We start from the raw sequence: 13,044 nt of genomic DNA on the forward strand, positions 1-13,044 counted from the left end.
GCTGGGCTGTAGTTGCGGGTGCCGGTCCAGTGTATCCTCTGCACTGACTCCTGTATCAGCAGCCTACTGGGGCCAGTGGCAGCGGCAGCTGGAAGGAAGTGTTGACATTGCTTAGAAAGGCAGGACAGGCCAGGGGCTGTGCACTATTGGCACTGGTGTGTGGGCTTCAGGCTGTTACAGGGGGATAGGGAAGGAAGGAAGGGGTGCTGACCGGCCCTTGGCAGTTCCCCAGAACTCTTGATCCAGGGTATGTAAGAAGCATACCTACCTCCTAATAGATGGAGGAGGAATGGAACCTTCACTATCCTTCGCTTGTGTGTGTGTTTTTACAATTCCCATTTTGCAGTAGCACCTCAAGCATTTCTAGACCAGCTAGATCAGGCGTGTCCAGCCTGAGGATAAGCTCCACACCACTCATCTGGCCCATTGGGCCAGGCTGGATTGGGCCCAGGGATGCCCTTCCCCTCCCCCTGCCTCAGCATTGCTGATCCAGTGCTGCTTCAGCTGGTTTGGGACTCTTGCTGCATGTGGCATGGATCCCAGAGTAGCTGGAATGGGTGCTGTGTGGGGCACGGTATAGCCCATTCTGGCCTCTTCAGGATCCGTGTCATGCACATCTGGAGTCCCAGACCAGCTGGAGTAGCCACTGGATCAGATATGCTGTGGGGAACGGGAAGGGGTCTCTGGGCTTGATCTGACCTATAGACCAGCCCCATGCCACAGGCATGCTATGCGCAGTGTGGGTCTGATCAGACCCAAGGATAGCACTGGGGGCCAGATGGTATGGCTCTTAGCTGGATCTAGCAAAATCAACATCCCCATTCTCCAAAACCCCAAATAGCAGTCCATGTCATTCCACCCCTTCTCACTCCTGCCTTTGATTAAGGGGAGCATCTCCTCCAGCCAACCCAACCTCACTTCCCAACCCAGAGTCACTGCCGCCATAGGAATAAAGTAACAAATTCCACCCCCTAACCTATATTATGTCCAATCTACTCACAGTCCCCTACCTCACACAGAGGAATCCCCTCCCTCCATAACTGTCCCTCCCAAGCCCATACCTCCCTTTCTCATAGTGGGGCTGTAGCTGTCTCAAAACCCACTTAACCTCTCTCTTCCACTCCCCACCACCAAGAAAGCATGTTATTCAATTTTTAAAAATAACAACAAGCAATACAATACTCCCTTCCCATTCCTTATCTCCATCCCTGTCAAAGTGCAATGCCAGAGGGTGCCCTTGAGTGTTGTCCTTCCATAGTGCACTTTTCTGGGTAGCCTGCAATCCTTTTGAAGCCTTTAGAGCAACCGTTCTTCATCAGGACAGTGGGAATAAATCTACCACCCTGGGGCTTAGAGTGAACACTTGAGAGGCAGGAAGAATTAGCTTTGCAGTACCATCCACTTCCCCAGCTCCTTGGCTTGCAATCCTGTGAGAATCCCTTTGGGTACTGATCAGTCCAGACATTGATGCATTTGGTTAACCTGCAGGAATATTATTTGAGCAGTTTAGGCTTCCTTGCCATACAAGCAAAATGCCATGTTTGCTCATACTCTTCTAAATTAATGAAGCTTTTCATCACCTAGAGCCTGTGGTATCTTGTGCTTTCATAGCCAGCACTGCGGATGCCATAATATGGTCTTTTGCATTGTCTGGAAATGTGATTTGTGGCCTTGGCTGATCCAAGCTGAGGCTGCAGCATCTTGTCAATTGCATGTAGGACTTGCCTAATCACCTTAGAGGAGGTGGTAAACTACAGAATAGGTAGCCACTGCTAAAAGGACAATTTTTATGCATCATTACTTGTCCTTCCTTATGCAGGCCTTAATGCCAAGGAACACCTCTTTCTAGGCAGCAATATTTCAACTCCCTTCCTGCTTCAGCATTGCCCAAATCTTCTCAGCAAGAAGGTGTGAGGGACTTGTGAAAGCTCTAGCTTTCTCAAGGATGCTTGATTCCAGTTTGCTTTTGCTCTAAGACTTTACATAAAGCAATGAACAAAGCATTAGTGCAGAAGCTTGTCACCCATCCCTTTCTCTTTCTTCCTCTCTATGAAATCAGGTGCCGGCAGTTTGTGGAGATGGTGAATGGAACAGACAGTGAAGTGCGTTGTTTCAGTGCCCGTAGCCCCAAATCCCAGGACAGTTACCCAGGGTCCCCCAGCCTAAGCCCTAGACATGGATCGAACAACTCGCATGCTCATAGCACTGGTAAGTAGCATCCTTTCTGCATCTCCACATTGAATGGAGCTGGTACTGGGGATGGGTCACTTTGCTCATTACAAACTGCTTTTTATATTTTACTCTTTGGAAAACACCTGTCCTTCCTACTGCCAGCAGGGAGGACGTTCAGTTATTGGAGGGTACTCTTTATGACAGATATGGCCTATAATTAACTTCTCATCAGTTATCTTTAACAGATAATGTGTTGTACAACAGAGTTTTTCAGGATAATGTGCTAGAGAGAAGTTTAAAAAAACCCAGCTGTATAGTGCATGATGGAGATTGGTGGAAAGCTTCAGGGACAAAGCTGGCCTGGAAGTGGGACTCGGTAACTAGAGAGCCAGTGAAACAGTCATAGTTGCAGTCTCAAGCTTTGTGCTCCCAATGGAAAAGGCTTTTAACTGAGGCTCTAGTGCTCTCCACCTGGCAATCTTAGCTCCTTTGACTGCAAGGCTCCTGCTGCTCCATGTGAAAAAGCTGCAAGTGTTAGATGGAAGAAGCCAGAGCATTGTTAAATATTTCTTTGATTTTGGAAGACTGCTCCATAGCCCTGCTCCCTTCAACCACTTCTCCAGCCCTGAGTTCTCAGTGCACATATTTACATATCAAAACAGGATGTGTCTCTAAAAATATGCTCTAGGTCAACCACAAGATGTGAGCTTAGTGCAGAATGCTTCTCTAACTAGATGGTCAGCATCATTCCTTCTGGCAGTTGAACTGATGCATCCTTCCCTGTGGCAATGACTGTATTCAACTAGAAAATTTCTGCATCAAAAACTTAATAAAAAGGGAGGAAATAATTCACATGTACTGACTGATCTCTGACTTGGGGTCTGTGTCCAGTTCTCAGTGGACAGATGTCTAGATCTAATTTAGCACTGATTGGACTTCAAGAATAAGATACTAATTATGTTCTAACAGGGCTGAGTTTTGTCACTAAAACTGCAATTTCTATGGTGTTGATCATTTTTTATCTGTCTTGTTAGAGCTCCTCTGTTGTATTGATGTATATTGTGCTGGCTGCATTTTGTTTTTTCCTAGCAATGGTATCTTCCTACCTGATACATCATGGGTACTGTACAACAGCAACTGCTTTTGCCAGAGTGCAAGCCGCACAATCCAGGAAGATCAGCCCAGGCTGTCATCAAAACACGTTCCTGTAGAGGTGCACCGATACATCAGTCTATATCATATCGGCACCAATAAAAGGAAAATTGACATTATCGGCAATCAGCATTTTTGGCTGATGTGGCCAATAATGTTGCTGATAAATGCTGCCTGCATGCGCACAGCCGCAGCACACAAGCGGCCAGGAGTGTAACCCAGCAGCTTGGAGAGCAGTGTCCAGCTGGTAAGTCTGGGGCTCGGGAAGGGGTGTGGGGAGGGGCAGATAGAGGCCTCTGCGGTGAGGGAGGGAGTGGGGCTGGGGCAGGCGCTGGCCAGCTGGGACAGGGCACAGAACAGAGCCACGAATGAGCAGCTCATCCAGGGAGGGGAAGAAGGGGAGGGTGTCCCTCCGCTGTGCACACCTCCAGGGGAGGCATGGGGGGAATGTGCTCTCCGGTTCTGTGTGTGGAGTGAGGGTGGGCTGCCGCTGTGAACTGGGGCCAGGGACTGTGCCAGGGTCTTCCCAGCAAGGGGGCTGGGCCAGGGCTGCATTCAGGGCAGGTGGCAGCACTGGGAGGGGGGCTACAGGGTGGTCTACAGCCACCCCAAAATTCACCGTAGCCTCCCCTCACAGCATTGCTGCCCATCCTGAGCAGAGCCTAGCCCAACGCCACCCCACCCCACCCTCCGCTGGGAAGAGCCCAGCACAGCCTCTGGCTTCAGCCTGCAGTGGCAGCCTGCCCTTGCCCTCCACACAGATCTGTGAGCCACATGCTTTCCATGCCTCCTCTGGGGATGTGCACAGCAGTGGGAGCAGCCCCCTCCCCTCCAGCCCCACTCCCCTCCCTGGACGAGCCACTCACAGCTCTGTCCTACACCCCTCCCTGGCTGGGCAGCACCTGCCCCAGCCCTAGCCCCACTCCCTCCCTCACCATGGAGGCCTGGATCTGCCTCCCCTGTGACCCTTCCCACTCCCCACCCCACCTTCCCCTTAACACTCACCAGCTGGATGCTGCTTTCCAAGCTGCCAGACTGCATAGCGGCAACTGGATTGGTATCAGCCAATATGGCTCACTAATAATCAGCCATCGGTATTGGCCCAAAAAATCATTATCGGTGCACCGCTACTTTCCTGCACCCACATACTCAGATCTTCTTGATTTCATTCACTTTCAAAATGACATTGTCCTCATCTGTGTAGGCTTCAGAAAGCTGAACATTTTACTGCAAGCAATAGCCACATGAAGCAGTGCATGTATATTCTTCACTTACGTGTATGTGATGTGTAATACAGATTTCTTTGAAAATGCTAATGTCTACATGCCTAGTTAGTGACAAGCTAATGATTTTGAATACATAACCAGTGTTATCCTCTTTTGTACGTGGCATGTGATTTATATAGTTTTGGGCTGGGTTCTCCTTTCACTTACGTCTATTGAGAAGGAATTATTTTAATTTTATGGTAACCATCATTAAATTATAATGCTGTTGACTGTTTCATCATGAGATGAAATTTGATGCAGTTTGAGGAAAATTTGTTACCATTCCTTCCGCTCGCTCACTTTTCGCAGCTGTTGAATTTTGATTGAGTTCTCTCCTGTACGTTGTATTTGCACCTTTTTTCTGTAGGGATGAGTAAGAGTTCCAGTCTCTAAGAAAAACAAGTTATTTGTGATGTCTTGTGTACCCAACACTTTGTCCCATTGCTTCCTTTAGTGTCTGAGTTCATTTATGCTGATCCTGTGTACAGCCTGTGGTCTTGTTTCAGATTAGAGCTGCCTAGGCTGTCCCCTTTGACACTTGTCTCTTTTTTCAGGAGCAGACAGTCCAAGCTGTAGCAATGGAGTCATGTCCACCAAAAGCAAACAGAGCCACAGTAAATACCCAGCACTGAGTTCATCATCTTCCTCCTCATCATCATCCTCTCCTTCATCTGTGAACTACTCTGAGTCAAATTCAACAGATTCCACCAAATCCCAGCAGCACAGTAGTACGAGTAACCAAGAGACCAGGTATTCCTCTTTAAAATGCCTGAGGAGGATCAAATAATGGGAGTAGGCCAAGTCCTCTGTGTGCTTCTTCCATTGGCGGGGCTACTGGTAGCAGCTACAGGAATTAATGCTGAGCAGCAAATGGCTACTTCAGTTCCATACCCCTGCCAAAGCCAGGACTTTCTGCTGCCCATTTCCATACAGTGGGTTAAACACTGGGGATAGCGATAGATTTAGGTTTAAATGCTCCACAAGTACCTCTGCAGCTGATACTCTGCCACTCCAATGTTTTAACTGCCTGGGAAATTATTTAAAAGGGAGAAGCCAATCTAACTCAGCCTCTTTTGCTGCTCTCTCAGTCAAAGTAATTGCTATTGGACACCACATAATCACTTACCCTCCAGGAAGCTGTGTGTTCTCCCCTGTGAAATGAGCTGGATTTTGGATGCACTAGGAGTTTCTCCAGGGCCTCCTATTTTTGTGACTGAGTCATTTCCCTTTTACATGAGATTACAGTCCAGGGCTGGGTGTTCATTCTGTGGGTGAGTTAACAGCAGTTTATGTGCCCATGCCAACCAATAAGAAAGGCTTTGTGAGTTTTGGACATCCATTCACCATTGAGTCATAGGGAGTTTTAGGACACCGAGGGATTCTGAGCCTTGATGGTTGTGCCTCCTTTATATTATGGGATTTAAAATTCACTAATGAAGGGTGAGAGTCCAGTTCCCTCTGGGTGGCTATTGCAGAGTGTCTGGGGCAGTGCTGGAACAGAGGAGATCTTGATTAGAGGGGGCCTCAGTCACTGCGAGCTAACACTGATGCTCACTAGTAGTGTGCTAAATACAGTTGCCAGGAAAGCTTGCTACCAGCTCTGCTGTGACTGCTGTAGAATCAAACTGCATGTAACTATAAGCAGGGAACACCATGCAGAAGTCATACAAAACCGCTTCAGAAATGCTTGGCACTGCTAAATTCATGCCAAAGGGGATGGCTCTTAGTCTTAAGCTTCAGATCCAAAAGGCCTATTGTCTTTGAAACCTTGAGGTCAAACTGTAGCAAAATCATCTTACCATTTTAGCTTTCTGCGCTAGACAAATCCAGATCTTAGCAGTTTGCTGTATTGAAGTAAAAATAAAGAAATTAATAATATACCTGTCTGTTATGTCTGAATATTAAAAGCTTTGGGGTGAAGACCATTTTGTAGTACACAATTTTGTCTCGCTGTCCTTATCCAAAAATTCCCCTTTGTGCAGTGTGTTTTGCTGCTCACACCCCAAGGATAGCTGCTTTTTTTCAAGTGGTATCTTTGTAAATACTTTGCACCTTCTGTCTTGAAGGATCCCATCAGGTTGGGAACTTGCTTGATAGCTTGCAGTTCTCAGTGTTCTGAAACTTGGTTTTCTTGGACTTGGATCAATTGTCTCATCTTTTGTGGACTACTGGGTATGTAGCTCTGAACCCTAATTGCGCAGTCACTAGGTATACACTGTCTTGGGAATGTTTCCACTTTCTCACTGTTTTCTCTGGCCTTTCTTTCTCTTTTCCACTCTAGTGACAGTGAGATGGAGATGGAAGCTGAACATTACCCCAATGGAGTCCTTGAAAACTCATCCACCAGAATAATGAACGGCACCTACAAACATGAAGAGATCCTACAGACTGATGAGTCCAGCATGGGTAGGTTTCTGCTACCACATAAAAATTATGAACAGAAAAAGGAGCTAACATTTATAGTGCTTTTCCTTTTGTGGGGGAGGAGGCTTATTCTGTAATCTGTGCCTCAGCCTATGGTGTGAACGAGTGTTAGGATCCCTAGTATGGAGGGAGAAATTGATCCATCTGGGTATTTAGCATGAACCCAGGCCTTTTCTGGGGCCATCTGGAGCCAAGTGCCTGATGCTGTGCAGCTTATCCACTATTTTGGTGCACTGATTGGCTTTGGAGAAAGGTCTCTCTAGAGTGGACTCAAGTAGGTCTAATTTTTCAGTGCACCTCCTGTACAAACCACAAGTGAACTACAGGCAAAGCTGATTTCTGTTAAAAATGACCTTATACCATGTGGGTCCTGCTGCTTGAGGAACTGTAAGGGAGAAGAGGGCAGCAGAGTGGAGATACCAGGCTAAAGCTTTGTTCAAATCCAGCTCAGAACTGTCCTGACCATTACCACAATCTGATCAAATGAGTTGGGGTAATGAGGGTCTTTCTGTTTCATGGTTGTTGGTATACAGAACATGACAAGAACGCATTTGTTTTCCTTTTGGCAACCTCAGCCAAGGGGAGCAAGGAGTGAAAGGACATAAGGACAGTTGCACTCTGGACTGAGGGAATCCATCCAGATCAAGCCAGATCACATGGAGAGGCTCAGTTCTGGCACTGCCATGGCCCATGCAGTAACTGTTCTGCAAGTAAAAGGCTTCAGTGCTTGAGATTGTCCTTAGTATGTTTCTGACATGGAACGGGTGGTAAGACTGCAAATAACATTCCAAACTCCTGTGATTGAATCAGCAAACTTGCTTTTAGAAGTTTCCTGTTAAACCCTGTGTACACGGTCACTAAGTACAGGCAGCCTTTACTGTATTGTGTCTGTACCATACCATGCAAGCACCCCCTGCTGTCAGGCAGCTTAGCTTCCCAGATCAGAAGTCCACTCTGTGAGAGAGTCCTTCAAATAAGGAGCCAAATGAGGAGATCCTGCCCATTTTCTGTAGAGCGAGGGGCATCTGGTTGTCCCTTCCCTTGCTCAGAATTAGGAAGGTGGGGAATGGCTGGGTGCTGGGATTCCCCTGTTTGTAGTGGAGCAGGTGGCAATGGGGAATGCTGCCCAGCAGTTATTTCTCTGGCCCTTGTTTTAGAAGATGGCTGCCCGCAGAGGCAGCTCTGTGGAGGGAACCATGCTGCCACAGAGAGAATGATCCAGTTTGGGCGGGAGCTGCAGACCCTGAGTGAGCAGCTATGCAGAGAATATGGGAAGAACACGACGCACAAAAAGATGCTTCAGGTAAGGCTGGACCTCGTGTGTGCTCACAGCAGAATTAGCATCTAGCAGCAGAGCTGTGACTTCACATGCAGAGTCCAAGGAAGCTGAGGGGCAGAGGTCTGGACAGGGGACAATAGCGATGTGATCAGCAAATGAAATTCATTTAACCTTCCCTGTCTGTGCCTAGCGCTCATCAGAGAAAAGATGAGGGGTTGCAGTTCCTGCCTGCCCTCTCAGGGTAGCTACCTGCTCCAAGTGATGCTCTGCATTCCCTCCACTGTTGGCTGCCTGCCCAGGTGTGAGCAGTGTCCTTTCTTATCTAGATACCTACTACCTACTGATTTTTGCAGAGATGCCTTGATTGCCAGTTTACTAGCAGCCCTCCCCACTTTCCTGTCTATTTGCAGGCCTGCTCACCTTACTACTGGTGCCTCTGTTCTCTCCCCCAGGATGCTTTTAGCTTGTTAGCGTACTCTGACCCTTGGAACTGTCCTGTTGGTCAACAGTTGGATCCGATCCAGAGGGAACCTGTGTGTGCTGCACTCAATAGTGCTATATTGGGTAAGGCAGGGGCTAGATAACTGTGTGACATAGTACCATGTCTATCTTGCTTATAGGAATGGATCAGAGGGATTAAGGGTGGTGACCATGACAGCTTAGGGATGACCTAAGTAAGGGGTTAGGACAGGGGAAGGAGAAGGAGGGAGACCAGATACCTCAGCCTGCTGCCCTGCAAGTAGTCCTGGTGTTGTAGCACATGCAGGATTGCAGGTATCTACCAGGGACATCTTCCCAGTCTCTGATAGGGAAGGAGTGTTATGGTGTCACATCACTGGGATTCACATCCTCTGCAAAGTAGGTTACAGTGGGTTGTATCATGATATAAGAGTCTCCAGTCCATAGATGGCTGCAAGAAGGACTGGAAAGCAAGGAGGCAGAATTGTAATTGCTGTTGACTTTTCACTGACCATTGGGACCTCCAGCTGTTTAAATGAGAGCTCTAAGAACATTGCCTCTGCATTCTCCCACTTGTGAAGGTGGAGCCTCACAGAGCCTTATAAGCTTTCTGGAAAGCTGTGTGTTCAGGTGTACAGAATAAATGGAGCCAAAGTTATGAAAGGGCCATCTGGCCCCATCCACTGCTTATCTTTCCTTTTCATGCTTAGCTACATGGAGGGGATCTTGCTTGGTGTTTGGGTGCTGTAATAAGCATTTTCTGTAGCCAGTTTGCTTTCTTTTCACTAGCCTTTTTTGCCATTTATACAACTGTGCATTTCAGCCACTTGCCCTGTGCTTCAGCCCTGCGTTTGTGTGGTTTCTATCTGGTTCGTTTATGTCTCCAGACAGATGCCCACAGCTGCTTCTTTATTTTCCTTATACATGCTTGTTTCTTAGCCCAGCAGTGGTCCAGGACCCTAGTCTCTGTGTGTTCTCCAGCAAATGCAGGCATCTCCAGCCTTAGGACAGAGGCTTTTCACTCCAGAATCCCCTGAGGGAAGCCAGTCCAGAAAGAGCAAGTTTTGGACCACCCACAGTGTGTAGTTGCCACAGGGCAGAGACCTTTCAGAAGGCAACTGGCCAGTTCCAGAAACACATTAGTGCAGAAATCTTTGCTACTGAGCTTGCCACTAAGCAGCATAGGGCCCGTGTAGGAAGCAATAGCTTGGAACTAGCTCTTCTCTGATAGATCAGGACAGGACATGTATGGCACCAGGGAGGCTAAGAATTAGAGCAGTGATTTTCAACCTTTTTAAATTGAAATCACCCCTCAGAAAATGCCTGCTCTTAACTCTCACTCATTTTTTGAATACAGAAAAATAATAGAGGAATTCTTGTGTTGCAAAGAACTAAGAAAGACCACAAGAGGCCAGAGTGTTTATTACACCATGATTCCTATTTGAAATCTCTGGTTTATCTTGTAAAGCACTTGTGGGTGTTTGCATCCCTAATAGTGCTAATTTTACTCAGCACCCCTAGATAAATTCATGAATGATAGATCAGTTAATAGCTATTGAACAGAACAGTTGAATATATTTCCTCTGGCATCTCTTAACTTATAATGGTGGATGGCAGGGAGGGTATTGAATAGGTATTGGTATAGGTATAGGGAGGGTATTAAATAGGTCACTCTAGATTTGTCTGGTTCAGTGCTCTCTCTCTAGTCTATAGCACCCACTTCGGCCACTGTTGAAGACAGGTTACTGGTCCGACCCAGTATGGCACTTCTTTTGGTTTTATTCCCCACCCACCTTCCCGTTCTTCTCCCAGTTCTGCTTTCTTGGATACCCAGGATTCAGTGGTAGGCAAGAAGGCAGCACAGCCTTTTTCTTGCTTTGGCTCAACATTTGGCGCCACAATGGGGCACTCACATGGCCCTGAGCAGCGCCACTTTTCAGAGGCTCCTGAAGCTCTGTGGTGCCAGGAGGAGCATCTGGATGGGTGGGCATGTGTGGGTGTGTGAGCCTGTGCAGCGGCAAAACTGTTGCACAAGCAGCCTTCTGAGTGGTGAGTAATTTTTTTCTCAAGACAGCATGCTGCCCCTTGGCACTGTTTGCAGCCTGTAGGTGAGGGGCTGAGAGGTCGTGGGTGTAGCTCATAATAGGGGCAAGGCCCATGAATCACTGCTGTACATCCATTCTAAAGTGATATTTTCTTTCTTCCCCACAGAATCTCAGAACCTGCCAAAGCAGCCCCCCCTGATGCTTGCCCTGGGCCAGGCCTCAGAGTGCTTGCGGCTCATGGCTCGTGTGGGCTTGGGTTCCTGCTCCTTTGCCAGAGTGGACGACTATTTGCACTAGCCACCAGAGTGAGATGGAGTGATGTCCTCCAGTGCTGCCCTTCACCCTCCATTGCCGCCACCAACACCTCCTCCTCTTCCCTAGCCTGACCTCCCTGCTGCCCAGTGAAAGGACAAAATGCTGGTTGAGTTAGTCCCTCATCACCAGTGGTCCCTCAGCGCACAGCAGTTTCCAGCCCCAGAAGTGGCTGGCAGACCTCTCCCATCTCCCCTGTCACTGTGGCTGCAGCAGCACTCAGTATTTGCTGGTTAATCTAATGTAGCGCCTTCCGATTTAGGTTTTTATCTTTATTTTGTTTTCTGACTGAGCCACCAGTATTTATATCTGGAGAGTTTGTACTGAGCTGGTTTCTGCTAATTTAGTGATAAAGCTCATCCAAGTTGGTGACAGCTTGTTGTTTCCTTAAGAACCGTATCTCCATCTCTGTCCTTGCCCACCCACCACTGCACGCACACACACAATACTTATCCCATTCTGGTTACCTGAGCTCTTCCCCAAGAACAGTTTAGTGTTTTTATTTAAATCCCATTCATTAAAAAGGTCTCTTCCACCTTGGCAAAAAAGTTGTTCATGTATTTATTCTCCACAGACCAACACCACTTGTGCCCTTCCTACCCACCCCTTCCTGCAGTTATTTTTAGGCTCTCTCCTGCCAGGTACTCAAAATGGGAAGTGATTCTTTTTCCAAGAACTGCTTCATCACTTAAGCATGTTTGTCCTGGTATTGGGAAAAGCGAGAGGAAGGGATACCTCTACCTTGTTTTTGGCAGTTGCACTAAAAAGTCCAAACACCAGAAGGATACGGATCAAAGGCACAGGGCTTTGTGTTCAGTTACAAATCTCTTTTCTCTGCAAGATAGGCCCCCTTTCCATAATAAGGCTAGGGGATGAAATGCTGCCTTAGTTAGAACTGTCTGCCAGGAATCTTCATGGTCACACATGAAATAAATCCTCCACAGGGCCCTTCCTAAAGTGCAAAAGCCTGGTGGAAGCACTGTACTTGAGACAGCAGCTGTCCTGTTTCTGTTCCTGCAGCTTGCAAACGTCTTAATTTTATAGAATCAGGCTATGTACACCATCCTTTCAATAAGGCAGATTTTTATGTAAATAGGGGCCAAATCATTATATTACATTAAAGGCAGCAGGTATGTTTTCTGGAGGCTTACTAAGTGTTTTGAGTTTGGAAACAAAGCAAGCCCCAAATAGCTATGACTGCTTAAGCCCAAACAAGAATTGATGCTTCAGTTCAGTAATATGCTTCAATTCTGTGGAGGCAAAGATTTCTTAGAGTGATAACTTTTACTGGACTAACTGCATAGTCAAACTTTAAAATACAAGATGTTCTTCATAAGCTAGAGAACAGTCTGATGAAGAATGTCTTGAATTTGAAAGCTTGTCTAACTCTATCCCAGCTATGCAGTTGGTTCCACAAAAGATAACACCCTACAAAAGCCTTGCCTCACATAATTCCTGGACCATCACAATTACAATGCAGCTCTAACACTATCAGTATTGTGGGCTCACGAAAGTGCTGCCAGGCATTTTGGATTACAAGCACTCACTGGTTATAGTGTTCAGAGGAGCGTGTGTGGCTATGTGACTAATGATACATGACAGGGCTTTATGCATTTCATGTTACAGCCACATGCCATTGTTCACACATAAGATGATACAATATGATTGCAGGTACAAAACAGTACACCTGATCTGACTGAATCCCAGTAGAGCTTTGGTTATAAGATTGGAGTTGTTGCAGAAGTGCCAATGCTGCATGTACCTCTGTTTCTTTAAAAAAAAAAAAAAAAAATGTAAATCACTTTTTTAGAAAGAGTAATGAAAAATTTAAAGTGTGTGCATTACAATTCATTTGCACATACTTGGTGTAAGGTGTAGGGACCTGATGCTTACAATTCCAGTTGGCCCATCCTTTCAGCTCAAATAGCAAGGGAGT

At 46.9% G+C, this 13,044-nt stretch overlaps 1 protein-coding gene across 2 annotated transcripts in view; it reads left to right on the top strand.

The window, feature by feature from the left end:
* RANBP10 (RAN binding protein 10) overlaps positions 1-11,785 on the top strand; it is a 240,360-nt gene extending 228,575 nt beyond the window's left edge. Inside the window, exons 9-14 of one of the 2 annotated variants that reach the window (XM_019505877.1) lie at positions 2,060-2,208; positions 5,144-5,339; positions 6,871-6,995; positions 8,174-8,316; positions 8,745-8,856; positions 10,963-11,785. In XM_019505877.1, the coding sequence (XP_019361422.1) occupies positions 2,060-2,208; positions 5,144-5,339; positions 6,871-6,995; positions 8,174-8,316; positions 8,745-8,856; positions 10,963-11,093 (856 nt within the window). In that variant the 3' untranslated portion in view covers positions 11,094-11,785. Of the gene's footprint in view, positions 1-2,059; positions 2,209-5,143; positions 5,340-6,870; positions 6,996-8,170; positions 8,317-8,744; positions 8,857-10,962 lie in introns of both variants that reach the window. The other variant, XM_019505876.1, reaches the window with a different exon arrangement.
* The last annotated feature ends 1,259 nt before the right edge of the window (positions 11,786-13,044 follow it).

Source organism: Gavialis gangeticus, unplaced genomic scaffold, assembly GCF_001723915.1.
Source record: "Gavialis gangeticus isolate Ggan-Ray unplaced genomic scaffold, GavGan_comp1, whole genome shotgun sequence".
Taxonomy (NCBI): Eukaryota; Metazoa; Chordata; order Crocodylia; family Gavialidae; genus Gavialis; species Gavialis gangeticus.